This window comes from Trachypithecus francoisi, unplaced genomic scaffold, assembly GCF_009764315.1.
Source record: "Trachypithecus francoisi isolate TF-2019V2 unplaced genomic scaffold, Tfra_2.0 Lachesis_group16, whole genome shotgun sequence".
NCBI lineage: Eukaryota > Metazoa > Chordata > Mammalia > Primates > Cercopithecidae > Trachypithecus > Trachypithecus francoisi.
In genome coordinates this window covers 90,666,490-90,684,295 of record NW_022681461.1, presented here as the reverse complement: position 1 = coordinate 90,684,295, position 17,806 = coordinate 90,666,490, and the positions used below count along the sequence as shown (strand labels likewise).

The 17,806-nt window shown below is 47.9% G+C and overlaps 1 protein-coding gene across 5 annotated transcripts in view; it reads right to left on the bottom strand.

Annotated features, from left to right (window-relative positions):
* Window positions 1–17,806, bottom strand: part of PAX5 (paired box 5) — a 200,740-nt gene that overhangs the window by 83,442 nt on the left and 99,492 nt on the right. For all 5 annotated transcript variants that reach the window (XM_033238078.1, XM_033238083.1, XM_033238079.1 and 2 more), the window contains one exon: window positions 4,998–5,127. In XM_033238078.1, the coding sequence (XP_033093969.1) occupies window positions 4,998–5,127 (130 nt within the window). The remainder of the gene's footprint in view (window positions 1–4,997; window positions 5,128–17,806) is intronic.

The window sequence follows — 17,806 nt, the reverse complement described above, 5'->3', positions numbered from 1 at the left end:
GTCTTGTCTTTTGTATTTGGAATTTAGTTTAAAAAAGACTTTTCCCACTCTAAAATTATAAAAAATTTTCCAGGCCAGGCACAGTTGCTCACTTCTGTAATCCCAGAACTTTGGGAGGCCGAGGTGGGAGGATTGCTTGAGCCTAGGAGTTTGAGAACAGACTGGGAAACATAGAAAAACCCTGTCCCTACAAAAAAATTAAAAATTAGCCGGGCACAGTGGTGCACGCCTATAGTCCCTGCTACTCAGGAGGCTGAGGTAGGAGAATTGCTTGGGTCCAGGAGGTCAAGACCAGTGAGCCATGATTGCACCACTGCACTCCAACCTGGGTGACAGAGTGAGACCCTGTCTCAAAAAAAAAAGAAGATGATCAAACCAGTCACAACATTCCCTTTAACAAAAGCCTAATCCAGAGTAAGGCATTAACTCTCTTTAATTCTAGGAAGGCTGGGAGAGGTAAGGAAGCTGTGGAAGGAAAGTTAGAAGCTAGCAGAGATTGGTTCATGAGTTTTATGGAAAGAAGCCATCTCCATAACATGAAAGTGCAAGGTGAAGCAGCAAGTGCTGATGTAGAGGCTAAGATCGAACTAAGATCATTGATGGAGGTGACTACACTAAGCAACAGATTTTCAATATAAACCAAACAGTCTTATACTGAAAAAAATGCCATCTAGGACTTTCATAACTAGAGAGGAGAAGTCAATGCCTGGCTTCAAGAGCTTCAAAGAACAGTCTGACTCTCTTGTTAGTGGCTAATAGAGCTGGCGACTTTAAGTTAAAGCTGGTGCTCCTTTACCATTCCAAAAATTCTTGAGTCCTTGAGAATTATGCTAAATCTACTCTCCCTGTGATCTATAAATGGAAAAATAAAGCCTGGATAACAGCACTTCTGTTTATAGCGTGGTTTACTGAATATTTTAAGCCTACCATTGAGACCTACTGCTCAGAAAAAAACATTCCTTTCAAAATATTACTGCTCGTTGACACTGCTCCTGGTCACCCAAGAGTTCTGCTGGTGATGTACAAGGAGATGGATGTTGTTTTCACACCTGCTAACACAACATCCATTCCATGGCCCATGGATCAAGGAGTAATTTCAACTTTCAAGTTCTCTTATTTAAGAAAGACATTTTGTGAGGCTATATCTGCCATAGAGAGTGATTCTTCTGATGGATCTGGGCAAAGAACATTAAAAACATTCTGGAAAGATTCACTATTCTAGATGCCATTAAGAACATTTGTGATTCAGCTGGGCACGGTGGCTCACGCCTGTAATCCCAGCACTTTGGGAGGCTGAGGCAGGTGGATCACGAGGTCAGGAGTTCAAGATCAGCCTGGTCAAGATGGTGAAACCTTGTCTCTAACAAAAATACAAAAATTAGCCGGGTGTGGTGGTGGGTGCCTGTAATCCCAGCTACTTGGGAGGCTGAGGCAGAGAATTGCTTGAACCTGGGAGGCGGAGGTTGCAGTGAGCCCAGTTCATGCCACTGCACTCAAGCCTGGGTGACACAGCGAGACTCTGTCTAAAAAAAAAAAAAAGAATATTCATGATGCAAGGGAAAAGGTAAAAATATCCACATTATGGGAGTTGGGAAGAGGTTGATTTCAGCCCTCATGGATGACTTTGAGGGCTGAAAATGACTCACTTCAGTGGAGGAAGTAACTGCAGATATGGTGGAAACAGCGAGAGAACAAGAATTAGAAGTGGAGCCTGAAGATATACTGAATTGCTGCCATCTCATGATGAAACTTTAGTGAATAAGGAATTGCTTCTTATGGATAAGCAAAGAAAGTGGTTTCTTAAGATGAAATCTACTCCTGGTAAAGATACTGTGAACATTGTTGAAATGCCAACAAAGGATTTACAATATTCCATAAACTTAGTTGGTAGGGCAGTGGCAGGGTTTGAGAGAGCTGATTCCAGTTTTGAAAGAAATTCTATGGTGGATAAAATGCTATCAAACAGCATCCCCTGCTGCAGAAAAGTCTTTCACGAAAAGAAGAGTCAACTGATGTAGCAAACTTCATCGTTGTCTATTTTAAGAAATTGCCACAGCCACCCCAATCTTCAGCAACCACCATCCTGATCAGTCATCAGCCACCAACATCGAGGCAAGACCCTCCACCAGCAAAAAGACGACTCACTGAAGGCTTAGATGATTATGAGCAATTTTTAGCAATAACTATTTTTAAATTAAGGTATGTGTCTTTTAAAAAGACATAATGCACACTTACTAGACTACAGTACTGATTGAGTATCCCTTATCCAAAATGCGTGGGACCAGAACTGTTTCAGATTTTGGATCGTTTTGGATTTTGGAATATTTGCTTTATATTTACCAGTTCTACTCCTAATCTGAACATCCAAAATTTGAAATGCCTCAGTGAGCATTTCCTGTGAGCATCATGTCATACTCAAAAAGTTTCAGATATTGGAGCATTTCAGATGCTCAACCTGTATAGCATAGACATATCTTTTTTTTTTTTTTTTGAGATGGAGTTTGGCTCTTATTGCCCAGGCTGGAGTGCTATGGCACAATCTTGGCTCACTGCAACTTCCACATCCCAGGTTCAAGCAATTCTCCTGCCTCAGCCTCCCAAGTAGCTGGGATTACAGGCATGCACCACCACGCCCAACTAATTTTGTATTTTTAGTAGCAACGGGGTTTCACCATGTTGGCCAGACTGGTCTCGAACTCCTGACCTCAGGTGATCTGCCCACCTCGGCCCCCCAAAGTGCTGGGATTACAGACGTGAGCCACTGTGCCCAGCCGGACATAGCTTTTATATGCACTAGGAAACCAAAAAATGTGTGTGACTCACTTTACTGAGATATTTGCTTTATTGCAGTGTTCTGGAACCAAACCCACAATGTCTCCAAGGTAACCCTATAACATCTTCTTGTGATCTGCCTGCCCAATCTTCTATAAACTTGGATCCCAGTAACAAACCCTCCTTTCTGCAGAACAGTCTCCTCTTGGATCTCATTTGATCCTTACCTGGACACTGAGAGACCAGGACCCTTTTACAGGTGGAGAAACGGAGGCTCAGAGATGTGTCCAGAGTTAGACAGCAAGGCAGTGACCGTGCTGGATGAGCCCCAGCTGATCTGTGTGGCAGCGTGGCCAGCAGCTCGGGCCCTGGCATTTAACTGCAACTCCACTGCTCACCAGCTGTGATCTCAACAAGCCACTCAACTGCCCCAAGCCTCAGTTTGTCTATTTGTGAAATGGACCTGATCATAATGGTCCCACCTCCCAGGGTTCCTCTGAAGGTAAAGTGAGTTCACTTAGCACAATGCCTGCTTCTCAGTAAGTGCTCAGTGAAGTGCCAGTTGCTATTATTGTTCACTAATCCAGGCTTCTTTGCACTCTGCCATGCCCACCTCTATAATTACTTGTAGTTCCTTGAAAAAAAGGAAACAGGGCCCAGGATTTGGGAGCCAGAGGGCTAGCTCTAACTCCCCCTTGCCCCTTATGTTGGGCAAGCCACTGCCCCTCCCTGAGACTTGGTTTCTGCATCTGTGAAAGGGGAGTGCCTTCAGAGGTCTTGTCATGGATTCTTGTGACACCAGGAGAGGGGACCTCCACGGACACCTGTGGGGTCAGCAAAGGCTCACTCCAGCTGGGGCTCCCCAGCTCCCTGCCCCTCACTAACATCTCCCACCTCAGGCCTGGGTGCATTCCAAGCTCTTGGCCCACCTCCGGTGGATGGGGGACAAAGTCGCTCTTGCCACCTGACTGGCCCTCACGTGGTGCTCAGAGCTGCAAATAGGGCCCCGCTCTTCTGCCTGAGCCTCAGTGCTGACCCGTCAGCCCAGGTCTCGGAGCTGGGCCCTCCTTGTCTTGCTGCTTTGGCCTAAGTGACACCCTCCACTGTTCTAACCCGAGTCTAACCCAGCTTCCCTGATGCACCCACAGTTCACCTGCATGTCTACGAGTCCCATGTCACTGTCACTATTCACTGTGCCCTGCCTATCAGCCCACATGGGCATCCTGCTACCTCAAACTGGACCCACGGCTCTGGCCCAAGTGTGGCCCGCCAGCCCCTTGTCTATTTGTGCAGTATCTGAGAGGGCCTCCTGCCTGTCCGGTTAGACAACCAAGAGCTGGCAGCTGAGTCTGTCCATATGGAGTCGGCTCCACATTATCCCAGCACAGCTGGGCCAGGGGTCTGCCCCTCCTGGCCCACGCATCCAGCCCTTCTGCAGCAGCAAGCCAGCAAGCCCCATGGTGACCTGCCACAGGGAGAGGGTTCTGAGAAGAATCCTAACAGCTGCATGTGTTGGATGCTTACCGTGTACCAGATGAGAGTCCAAGCACCTTCCACATACAAACCCATTAACCCTCACAACAGCCCCCTGGGACAGGTGCTAGCACTAGTCCCGCTGTGCAGCTTAAAGTCATGGCTCACCCAAGACTGCACAGTTAGTAAATGGCACGATCAAACACCACAGTGCACCTCCAGGACCCACACTCCCAATCTCTACAAAGACAGCTAAACAGTCTGGTCCTGGGACTTCCAGAGGATGGCTGCTTTGCATCCACCAAGCACCTTCTAACCTACGCTGCCTGCCCTTCTTGACTCAGTTTCTGCCTGCCAACAGCAATCTGCAAAGAATCCCGTTCCTCCTTGAGGCTGGTGCCCACCAGGGTGGCCTTTCTCATGAAAGCGATAAACCTTAGGCCTCTGAACACTCAGCCCCACCCATGGGGGCCCCTCTGGCAGGAGGTGTCCTGCCTCCCACCCCAAGTCCCCTCCAGCCCACAGTCCATTTGGCATTTGTTCTCCCTGGCTTTGTTGGAACCATATCCAGCCATGTCTCATCACAGCTGCAACCCTGGCCCTAGCATCTGACCTGTTCCCAGACCTTATAACCTCGTTAAAACAAAATTGGCCAATCACATCCAAACACACCAAGAAGCCACTCTTCCCACCATACACTCCTCTCTCTCTCTTCCTCCCTCACTCATCCCCCACGCCCCAGGTGCCCTCACCTGTCACAATGGGGTAGGACTGCGGGCCTGGCACACTGCTCCCGATGTCAGCAGGCGTGGGGCTGGCCAGATTGGCCTTCATGTCGTCCAGCCCACCAGCCAGCGAGGCCATGGCTGAATACTCTGTGGTCTGAAAGAAGAAACAGAGATGTCTCAGCACCAAGACTCCACAGTATCTTAGTCAAATGCCAACTCCACGTTCTGAGCTCAGCCACCAAGCCAGATTAGTCCATGCCTGTGCCAAGGCCCACAGGGGCTCATGTACACCTCCAATGTTGAAAAGGCAGAGTCAGCTTGGTGGAACAAGACAGTTGTCCAGAATCAACAATCTTCCCAGGAGAGGAGGTGGGCAGGACTCAGTGCAACTTCACAAGAATCCAAACTTTGCTCCCTCTGGCCTTCATATTGCCCTCTCCCAGCTCCAGTCGGCCAGAGACCCCACACTCCTTAGTGCAGGGATAGAGGGTCCATAACCAAAAGCAAGGCAGAAATAACTGTCTTCTTGCCAAGAGAATGGAAAGAATGGTTTCTGATTTCTGTGCTCTTAAACCACAAAGGTAGAATCACAGAAACAAGAGTTAAGAGGAATCTGGGAGATCATCCAGTCCAAATCCTCATTTCACAGATGAATAAACTGAGGCTCAAGGTGAGGAGGGCTTCACCCACCATCAACAGGGAAGAATACCAGTTGGGGTGGGTCACCATGAATTCCCACCCTAATCCAATATGTCAAACCAACTGAGCCACCATTTGGCAAGTGTTTTTGAATTCTGGAAGCAGGTAAACACCTGTATGCTGAAAACTACGGGGTGCACATATCTAATTTAGCAAGCCACAGCAACCATGTGTATTTAGCCCATGAATCATGCTCCTTTCTTTAAGCCATTTCACGAAATCAGAGTTTGCAATGAGTCATTTCCTTGTCATCCAAGCCATTGTCAGAATGGTCTCCAGAGAAGGCAGCAAAGGCACCAACCTGGATCTTTCAACTGAAGGATAGACTAAATTATAAGCACGAGTGACAAGTCTCTTCCTCCCACCCCACCCCAGGGCCTATTTTCAGGTAAAGAAAATATATGTGACTGGGTGCAGTGGCTCATGCATGTAATCCCAACATTTTGGGAGGCCAAAGCAGGTGGATTGTTTGAGCCCAGGAGTTCAAGACCACCATGGGAAACATGGCGAAACCCTGTCTCCACAAAAAATACAAAAATTAGCCAGGTGTAGTGGCTTTCACCTATAGTCCCAGCTACTCGGGAAGCTGAGTCAGGAAGACTGACTGAACCCAGGAGATCAAGGCTGCAGTGAGCCCTGATCATGCCACTGTACTCCAGCTTGGGTGACGGAGCAAGACTCTGTCAAAAAAAGAAAGAAAGAGAAGGAAGGAAGGAAGGAGGGAAGGAAGGAAGGACGGAAGAAAGGAAAGAAGGAAGGAAGGAAGGAAGGAAGGAAGGAAGGAAGGAAGGAAGGGAATTTGCAAACATTTAAGCCAACAAATTTTTTGTCCATGTGAAGATTTGATGTGGGGAGTTTTCCTCCAGGACTCTGGCATTGCTGATGAAGGACACATCCATGTTGGTCCAGGGTTATGTCCTTGTCAGGCAGGGACACGGAAGCAAGCAGTCTTCTGGAAGGAGCTGCAGGCACCCTGAGCAAAATGACGAGGACTGAGCCACTGGGAGGGAAACCAAAGGAGCCACCGGGCACGCGGCAGGCAGAAGGGGCTCAGACCCAGGCACATTCCTGGTGTCTTTCCCTTCAAATCAGAGATTACTTCCTGGGCAGCTAAAGTTTCATCTAGGGGTGATGGCAGCAGGGAGTTGAGGAGGTGCCTCAGGCCCAGGCTCTAGATGATTCGTGCTGAGGACAGCATGTCCAGAGTTCCCCAGGGCTCTTCGATCCTCATCCATCAAAGGCTGGTTCTGAAACATGTAGAGAAGAGCACAGGCCCAAAGCAAGCCCAGGTCCTTCTAAGGGAGAACAAGGCAGGGGGACAGGCTTACCAGGCATCAGGAATCACTATAGAGCTACAGTAATTAAGACAGGGTGGTATTGGCACGGGGTAGATAAATAGACCAATGAAACAGAATCCAGTCCAGACCCTGATCCGTGCACATATGGAACCGTGATATATGAAGGAGATGGTGTACAAATCAGCAGGAAAGGATGGACTTTTTAATAAACAGAGCAGGGGTAACTGGTTATCCATTCAGAAACGGGGGGAAAAAAGAAATTGGATCTTTACACCAGACACAAAAATCAATTCCAGGTGGATTAGAGACCTAAATGTGGAAGGCAAAGGCATCTAACGTGGTCAGCTCTAGGTCCAGCCAAAAATCCTTGGGAAGAAGTCTGCCCTTCGTGGAAGGAGGAGTGCCTTTTCTGGCCTGGGATGCTCACACAGGGTTCCTGCTCACTGTGGGGATAGTGGTGGGACCCAGTCATCCTGCTGCCCTGTCTCAGTGCCTCCTCCTCCAAGAAGTCTTTCCTGACCACCATTCCGCAGGAGTGTGAGTCCCACCCTCATTCTGCTTGCCCCGCCAAGTGGTGCCAGAACAGTAACAACTGCAATTGCATCAAAATCTCACACTCATTGAGTGTTCACTCTGTACCAGGAGCTTTAGCTGTACTATCCCATTTAATCCTCACAGTCACCCCTTGAAGCAGGCTCTATGACATCCCCATTTTACAGATGAAGAAACTGAGGATTTTATGATACAGCAGGAATGACTTGCCTAAGTTCATACAGCTTCTAGGTGCCCAAACCAGGATTCAAACCTGGGTCCCTCTGACTCCAAAACCTTGACAATGACCATAATGATTTTTATACTGTGAGTACCTGATCCATTAAAACACAGTGAAATCAACTTGCTGGTCCCAACATTTTTATAAATGAAATTGAAAAAAAAAATCAAAGAGTCTCCCACATAGAAAGGATAAGTCCTGTTTTGTGAATCTTTGTTTCCCATGTCAGTGGGTATGTGTGTATGAGGTAGAGATTAAGATGTATTTCTTGCTATAGGTCACAGCCAGCAAAGTTTGGAAAATACGGCCTTCATTCCGTGCAGCATGAGCTATTGGAAAAACGTTGCTGTCTAGACTTCTTCTTCTGTAGAATGAGACTTGGTCACGGCATTAGCCTCCTAATTTTCTGAGAATGAAGTGGGCATGAATTTAGAATTCCACTCACCAGAATCAACTCCTTCAGCTCATTGCTGTGTGCAAAGACGGCAGGTCAAAATGTCTCTGACAAGGGTCTTTTCCTAGATGGCATCTTCTAGAGTTTCTGGGTCCCCAGGGATAGGTCCCAGTTCCTCCCTCCTCTCTGTGTTCCCGAATACCCTAGTGAAGGCCTGAGCATAGTGGGCATGCATTCATTCAACCTTTACTGAGCTCTGTTTTGTGCAATATGATGTGTGAAGACCAGACACACTCTTTAACCCTCACCCACAAACCCCAAGAAATTCCATCCAAGAGGGACAAAAGCACAGAGTCATTAATGTATATGGGGTGTGAAGTGGTCAGGAAGGGTTTCTTGATGCAGGCTGTATTTAACCTGGGGCTGAACAATCCCTAACTCTCAAGACTGAGAACAGCCGAAGGCAGGCTCAGAGGTAATAGGACAGGAGTGTCCCAGAAACAGGCACATGCAATGTTAGAGGGTGTGCAAGTGTAAAGGGGAAAGATGGAATGGTAGACTCGCTGGAACTCGATTGTGAAGGGCTTGCACAATGAATGGTGAACCAAGGAAGGAGTGCTCTTCCTAAGGCCAGGCAGCACCCCAGCCAAGAGTTAGCATCCCTGCGCGCCCCCCCCAGCCCACCCTAGGGCTTGGCCCATTCCTAGACCTCAGCCTCTTCTCTTTGACATGGGCTGGGCTGCTGGGTCTGCAAGGGAAAGCCTTTATTTCCCCCAAGAAAGCAGAGCCAACCTGGGTTTAAGAGAACCGCAAAAAGGGTGGTCAACAGGGATATATCCTGCCTCTTAACATACTTAATTTCCAGATGGAAGAGGTTTGTTTTGCTATTTGATTTTTGTTTTAGTCAACAAATTCAGTATCAAACAAAGCTCATCCAGCCACTTCAAATGTTGGGTTTGGATCATCTTTTTAAGACAAGAAATCTTCAACTTATGTTATGCATGCAGTGGGAGGTCCGAAAATCCAGGCGTCCAACCACCATTGGCTACCAGAAAGCAAAGCAAATCTTCCTATAAGCCAGGCCCTGGGGGACGGCGGGACACTCAGAAAGGAGTCCTTAGCTGCACTTCACCATCTGTGCCTTTCCTTTTCTTTTTTTTTTGAGACAAAGTCTTGCTCTGTCACCCAGGCTGGTCTGCAGTGGCACGATCTTGGCTCACTGCAACCTCCGAAGCCTGGGTTCAAGCCATTCTCCTGTCTCAGCCTCCCAAGTCGCTGGGATTACAGGTGCTCACCACCACACCCGGTTAATTTTTTGTATTTTTAGTAGAGACAGGGTTTTGCCATGTTGGCCAGGCTGGTCTTGAACTTCTGGCCTCAAGTAATCCGCCTGCCTCAGCCTCCCAAAGTGCTGGGATTATAGGCATGAGCCACTGCGCCCAGCCATCTGTGCCTTTCACCATCACCACCTTGCAGGGCTTGCCCAGAGCCCAGCCTCTCTTCTTTGACGGACGGGATTCCCTCAGTTCCTACTCTGCTCCCACATGAGCCAGGGGAAGCTGTCATTTAGTTTTGGTGTTTAATTGTTTCCTAAGTCCATCACTTAGGTGATGTGGTGTCTGTGATTTTTAAAGGCAACTGCATTCTCCCCAATCTCTTGGGTTCCCTGGAACATTGCTACACCACAGTTCCTCACCCATTGCAGACACTGTCCTACCTCCACCTGGAGGGCCCATCTCACTTTGTCACTTAGATAACTCTTACATTATCCACAAGACCCAGTTCACATGTCACCTCCTTGGTGAAGCCATTCCTGAGCTCCACACTCCTGCAAAGAAACAGTCTCTCCCTTGTCTATGCTTCCATACTTGGTGGCTTTCTGTACAGACCTCCATTATCACAATGTAGAGTGGCTGTTTGTCTATCTCCTCCAGGTTGCCTTGAGGGTGTGGAACATGGAATATCCCTAGTGCCCCCTAAGTGCTTGTTGAATGAATGAATGAATGAATAAATGAATAATGGTCCAGTAGCATGTTATGAGCTACAACATTCAAAAATTAACTGGGAAGTGTTTGAATAAGAGCACTAAGTGATACGCTAACATCCCCTGCCCTCCTTCCACCTCTACTCCACATCAAGTCAGGTCACCAGAAAGCCACATCCCTGCCCAACATGTTAAAGCTCCTGCGTGGTGCTTTTTCACCAGTCTCTGATGGAATATCAGGCATTCAACACTTTTATGAGGCAAAAAAGAAAACAGCCATAAAAGAAAATTGTTTAAAACCTCTGGAGACACTGCCCACTAGAATATTCAAATTCCTTGTCAATCCCTCCTACAGTTCAGCACCAGTAAAGTTTTCCACTGGTGAGTCATGAATCTGCCTCTGACTAACAACAAGAACATTGGAAACCACTGCATATCTCTTTTTGCTTTGACTGCCAGGAAACTCGGTCAAATTCAGTGTTCAACCACCAAAGCCACTTCATTGCTGGCTCCTGGTACAATGATCTTCCCCTTTTTTCTACGTAATTTCTGAGCTTTTTTTCCCAAACTTAACTTAGATACACATAATGGCTTATTTTGCAGGCCACCTCAAGTTCTTTGTAAAAGTGAAGGCTGGGAAAGCTGAACTGACAGAAAAAGAACGATAGGAAGGAAGGAAGGAAGGAAGGAAGGAAGGAAGGAAGGAAGGAAGGAAGGAAGGAAGGAGAATGAGAGAGAGAAAGATAAAGAAAGAGAAGAGGAAAGGCATTCCTGGTGCCTCTTTGCCTGGTAACAATGGCATTCTACTTCCATTTCTCATAGTTTTTTGGAAGCCAAAGGCTGAGTGGTGGGGTGCAGAGGTATGCACACAGTCACAGATGTGTAAGTGTGTTGGTGCACCTACATACTTGGGTACATTGCCACCCCCCAACCCCAGCCCCTGAGAATCACAGGCAACTGCTGTGTTCTACATTTCCTACTTTTCTGAGCCCTTGGGGTTCTTTCTTAGGATGTCATTTTAGGCTTCTTCTCCCTCTTCATCAGGGCCCCCGGTGCTGTCCTTGACTATGACCCCGGAACAGAAATGAACTGAAGTCAGCAATTCACAGTTTCCTACTGCAATGCAACCAATTGGAATAAAACTTCCTCTGCCTGCTGCCACAGAATCTTTTTCTTTTTGAGACAAAGTCTCGCTCTGTTGCTCAGGCTGGAGTGAAATGGTGCAATCTCTGCTCACTACAACTTCCACCTCCCTGGTTCAAGTGATTCTCCTGTCTCAACCTCCTGAGTAGCTGGGATCACAGGCACCCGCCACCACACCTAGCTAATTTTTGTATTTTGAGTAGAGACGGGGTTTCACCATGTTGGTCAGGTTGGTCTTGAACTTCTGACTTCAGGTGATCCACTCGCCTCAACCTCCCAAAGTGCTGGGATTTACAGGCATGAGACACCACGCCCAGCCACCACAGACTCTTATAAGACCTCAAGGTCAAGACCACCAGCCCAAGGTGTGTGGACCATCCTCACAGACACCATGCTCCAGATGATGGAACAGCTTGTCCTCTCAAACATCAGAACTATAATAGAAGGACAGTCAGGGTCATCTTTCCCAACATAGAAAAACTGAGGTACAGGGATAGGGATGGACATCCTTAGTTGATTTTTTTTTTTTTTTTGAGACAAGGTCTTGCTCTCTCACCCAGGCTGGAGTGCAGTGTCACAATCATGGCTCACTGCTGCCTCAACCTCCCAGGCCCAAGCGATTCTCCCACCTCAGCCTCCCGAGTAAATGGGACGAGAGGCACAGCAGCTAATTATTTAATTTTTTGTAGAGATGGGGTTTCACCATGTTGCTCAGGCTGGTCTTGAACTCCTGAGTTCAAGTGATCCACCCACCTCAACCTCCCAAAGTGCTGGGATTACAGGTATGAGCCACTGCACCTGGCCCTTAGTTCATTTTTAACTGCATCGTTGATAACCTTTGACCCAGTGGTGGAAAAAAGACTGAACTAGGAGTGATAACACAAGGTTCTTGTCCCAGCTCTGCCCCTTTCTCACTTGTGTGGCTGTAGGTGAGCTGGGCCAGTTCTGTGAACCTCACTTTCACCATGAGTAAAATGAAATTTTAATTCTAGTCCCTAGCTGCCTGCCTACCTTGACAATCATGAGAATCTGAGGGATAAGGACAGGGACAGCACTTTGGAAACTAAGCAATATGAGAGGTTCAGGAATTCTAGCAGGGACTCAAGGAGGCACATGCCCCAGGAGAGCGTGCACTGGGCATCACGTGGGTCCCTAGGAAATTACCTGGAAAAGGACTGCCCGGGGCTGCACCAAGTATTGTCTCATCAGCATGGGGCACCACTGCCATAGCATGGAGGAGAAAAGAAACACAGACACGTGAGAAGGAGGGCAGCGCGAAGGGGGGCAGCGCATGGGGCAAGGCTGCAGGGCTGGTCACCTCAGATGGCCACCTGGGGCCAGGAGGCCTCCCCGTCACCTGCTGGGCTCCTGTAGCCTCACTGCCAGGCCACAGGTGTCCCTTGGGAGCTGGGCCAGAGCCAGGCCAACCACTCCCATTCTGAAGGACCAGACACCTGCCCACCTCTACATCTACCCGGAGGGAGGACAGAAGCTGGAGTGGGTGAGACGTGTCTCCGGGGCCTGGCTCCAGGGACTGAAGCCAAGCAGGCAGAGGGGTCTCCAAGCCCCTCCTTTCACTGGCCTCTGCTTCCCCACCTGTCTGAGGACTTTCACTGGAGGATTTCTAAGTCTTCTTCCACTGCTGATGCTCTTTGCCTCTATCACTGGCCACATGACAAAGTCTAGAGTCCCTCTTCAACAAATGAATGGCACATCAAGAACAGAGAGATGATGAACCTATAGGTTAAAGGAGGCTTAGAGACAAATCAATAAGTCACAATGTGGACCCTGATTCAAACAAACTGTAAAATAAATAATTAAAAAAAAAAAAATGGCCAGCCACGGTGGCTCACAACTTTAATTACAGCACTTTGGGAGGCTGAGGCAGGCAGATCACCTGAGGTCAGGAGTTCGAGATCAGCCTGGCCAACACAGTGAAACCCCGTCTCTACTGTAAATTAAAAAATTAGCTGGCCGTAGTGGCGTGTGCCTGTAATCCCAGCTACTCGGGAGGCTGAGGCAGGAGAACTGCTTGAACCCGGGAGGCGAAGGCTGTGCTGAGCCGAGATCGAGCCACTGCATTCTAGCCTGGGCAACAGAGTGAGACTCTGTCTCAAAAAAAAAAATAAATAAAAATCATAACATATAATGAAACAATTGGAAATGTGAGCACCAATTGGGTATTTGATGACATGAAAGGGTGTGCTAACTTTGTGGATGTGAAAATGGTGTGGTTATGCTTTTTAAAAGGTCTTGTCTGGCTAGGTACTGTGATTCACACCAGTAATTCAAGCATTTTGGGAGGCTGAGGCAGGAGGATTGCTTGAGGCCAGGAGTTTGAGACCAGCCTGGGCAACATAACAAGACCCCATCTCCACAAAAAAATTAAAAATTAGCTGAGCATAGTGGCATGCACCTGTAGTCCCAGCTATTTTGGAGAATGAGGCAGGAGGATCACTTGAGCCCAGGAGGTTGAGGCTACAGTGAGCCTTGATCACACCACTGCACTCCAGTCTGGGCGACCTTGTCTCAAATAAATAAATTAATAAAAGATCGTGTCTTTTAAAGATTCTTTCTAGAATATTTACAGGTGAAGTGACATAATGTCTGAAGTTTGTTGAAAAATAAAGTGCATTTAATAAAATGTGGTATATCTACACAATGGAATACTATTCAACAGTGAAAAGGAGTGGAATGCTGATACATGTTACAACATAGATGAACCTCAAAAGCATTATGCCAGGTGAAAAAGTCCAGACATAAAGGATAGTCCATAGAAATGCTAGAAGTGGCAAATCTACAGGTGCAGAGCACAGATCCATGATTGGCTGGAGAAGGGGGTGGGATCAGGGATTAACTTTAGACCAGCATGAGGGATCTTTCTGGAGTGATGAAACTATTCTAAAACCAAACTGTGGCGATAGTGGCATAACTCCTTATATCTACTAAAAACTATTGACTCATGCACTTACAATGAGTGAATTTTATGATATAAAAATTATATTTCAATAAAGCCATTAAAAGACAAGTGGAGTGTGTGGGGTGAAGGATGTCAGTGCAACAACTGTCATGAGTTGAATCTCGGGGAGGGGTGCTTGGAGGCTGATTAAATTATTCCAAGTCTACTTTGAAAGTCTCCATAATTATGGCTTGGCATGGTGGCTCACACCTGTAATTCCAGCACTTTGGGAGGCTGAGGTAGGTGGAGTACCTGAGGTCAGGAGTTCGAGACCAGCCTGACCAATATGGTGAAACCCCACCTCTACTAAAAATACAAAAATTAGTCAGGCTGTGGTAGTGGGCATCTGTAATCCCAGTTACTCAGGAGGCTGAAGTGGGAGAATTGCTTGAACCCCGGAGGCGGAGCTTGCAGTGAGCCAAGATCGCACCACTGCACTCCAGTCTGGGTGACAGAGGGAGACCCCGTCCCAAAAAAAAACAAAGAAAGAAGAAGAAGAAGAAAAAAAAGGAAGTCTCCACAGTTAAAATAAATAAAGTAAAACAACACATATTTGACTCATGGCACCGCCTGTCACCACTCATCAGCCATCTGACAAATACCTGTGGAATAATGAGAGAACACAAGAGGCCAAGGACAGCCAGGAGCTTGCTCTCTCGCCTCCTCTTCCTGGCGCCCTGCCCTGCTCCTTGAAGGCCATCATCCCTGCATCACACCAAAGTTCCAAACACAAGAAGTCTAAGTCCTCTTGACTGCCTAGCACTTTCCAGTTTGCAAAGTCCTTGCAGGTCCGTGGTGCCCCGGGAGTCCTGGGATGTGGACAGATGCAGAACTAGAGCACAGAGAGGGGAGCCCTGCTGCCGACCCCGTTTGCAGCACTGGTCCCCTATCCAGAAGCAGAGTTAGAGTTGGAGGGGCCTTCACTGCCACCCCTGAAGGTACAGCTCAGACACTCCTCCGTGAAGGGCCCTGGCCACACACCCACAATCCTCCCCAGCTGGGGAAAGAGTGCTGAATCTGCAAGGAGGAATTCCCTACATTCTTTAAATCTAGATACACAAAACTCCACCTGGTGAAGTGTATGTTAAGCAGTAGTTCTGCCTTGATTACAATAGATCTGATGGGCTGGCAGGGGACCTGGAGACCTGGCTCTGCCCTGGACTCCCATGCAACCGGGACCAGACCCTCCCCTTGCCAGGCCTCAGTGACTTCATCTGTCATGAAGGAGATGGACCAAATCCATTGGGGCCCTTCTGGTTCACTAAAGTCTGTGCCCACCAAGATGGGGTCCTCACTCTGTGGAATGGGGTTCTCCTTGATATGACCCCAGGAAGGGCTTCGGTTCCCTCTGTGGGATGGTGAAGACGTTGCCCGTTTGACCCCAGGGGACAATCCAGAGGCCTGACAGCCACCAGGGGAGGCAGCGTGGCTGAGGAATTCCACCAGGCCTGGGGCCAGGAGGACAGACTTCAAGCCTGACACGGCCAACTCTGTGCTGTGTGAAACTAGGCCGGGCACCTCTCACTCTTGGCACCTTTTCTCATTTGTAAGGGGGATATGTGACCTACCTCACAAGTTGTGAGGAAACCCAGAGGGGAGATGGGAATAAAACCCTGGAGGGCAGGCCTTTTGCGTTTCAGTTTTTGAGTCCCCAGTGCCAGACTCATAAATAAATACTTTGAAAATGTCTACTGAAAAAGCAACAGGATGAATCCTTGCAGTGGTAGAAATAATCTGTATCTTGACTCAATGTCAGTAAGTGTCAATTTATTGTACTATAGTTTTACAAGATGTTATTGTGGAGGGAAACTCAGTAACAGGTGTATAGGAGCCCTCTGTATTATTTCTAACAACTGCATATGAATCTACAATTATCTCAAAATGAAATGTTTAATTGAATGATGCTTGCAAAAGTACTCCACAATCTACAAAGTGCTACCATTAATACTAACTAGGGGGAAGGACTACAAAGGATGTTGAAGGGCCTTCCTCTTCCAGGAAGCCCTCACTGATTTCCCCTTCTCTGTGTTCCTAAAACAGCTGAGTGTGCTTCTTTCTGCCACAGCACTTATTATTCTGCATTATACATTTAACTGTTTAGGGACGTCATCCCCCAGCTAGAGTGTGAGCTTCATAAGGATGAGACTGTGTCTCCCTCATCTTTGTGGCAGCAGCTTCTGGCCCAGTGCCCAGCTCTGAATAGATGTGACATAAATGCCTGTGGAACCAAATGAACTGGGACAGGTACCATGACCTAGCTCTTCCAACAGTGCCAGAGGTGCTTCCCAGGGTCACTGAGAGGATGAGTGATGTCAAGGTGCTTTTATTCATCAGAGGTTGCCACGGACATGGGCCAAACACGCTCTTTAGTCATTTGTTTCTTCAGAACTGTGCTCATGGCCTGGGTCAAAATGGTTTGCAGCAGGCCAGGCACGGTGGCTCACGCCTGTAATCCCAGACCTTTGGGAGGCCGAGGTGGGCAGATCACCTGAGGTTGTGAGTTTGAGACCAGCCTCACTAACATGGAGAAACCCATGTCTACTAAAAATACAAAATTAGCCAGACGTGGTGGCACATGCCTATAATCCCAGCTACTCGGGAGGCTGAGGCAGGAGAATCGCTTGAACCCGGGAGGCGGAGGTTGTGGTGAGCGGAGATTGCGCCATTGCACTCCAGCCTGGGCAACAAGAGCGAAACTCCATCTCCAAAAAAAAGAAAAAGAAAAAAACAAAAAAAAGATTTGCAGCAGAATTGAGGGGCTTCCAAGAAGAGATCTATAAAGTTTAAGTGACTCATCTCCCCCTGTTCTGTTTACAGCCTTCCAGGCACCCCTCAGGCACACACCCAGACAAGTTCCCAAGTGGTGGTGGGTACCAGCAGGGGAAGTCCAGAGAGGCCACCAAAGTCAGACATTGTAACTTCTGTCTGAGAGCAACTTTTCAGCAATGACTAATCAGAAGGCCCTTTTCTTCCCCTGTCCTCTTACAGAATTTTAGTAAGTCCCAAATCTCAGGGCCTAATGGAACTCAGGAGTGCTGTAGGCTTATCTTTACGTGGCACTTGAAATCCACCAAATGGGTATCTCCAGTGATGGGAACTCACTACTTTCCGAGGCAGCCACACAACTCCGGTGTGAGAAAGTGCTAAATGCTGGTCTCCCTACATTAGTCCTAGGTGTGCTCGCTGGAACTCCAGTTCCAACAGAGGTCCTACAGGTGCCAGTGCCCTCCATGCCTGGATCCAGCACGGGGCCCCAGGGCCGCCACTCCTTCACCGGACATGCTGTCAGACTGGGGTGTATGACGCTTGCTTCTGCTTTCCTGGTAGCCTAAAACCTGACTGATTCATACTGTTCTCACAGTCAAGTCAGGGCTCACTCTAAGTTCATTAGAAATGGAAAGTGATTAGGTATTTTCTCCTTCCCTTGCAAATAACCAGTGTGCTATTTGCAAGCTTACAGGTCTTCCCAAATACATGGACAGAAAGGTTATCCTGACAAGGCTTACAGCACAAAGCTTCACTTCTGGAGAATGAGAATGGGACCCAGTGGCCCAGGACCCAGTAGTCAAAGCCTCCTAAACAAG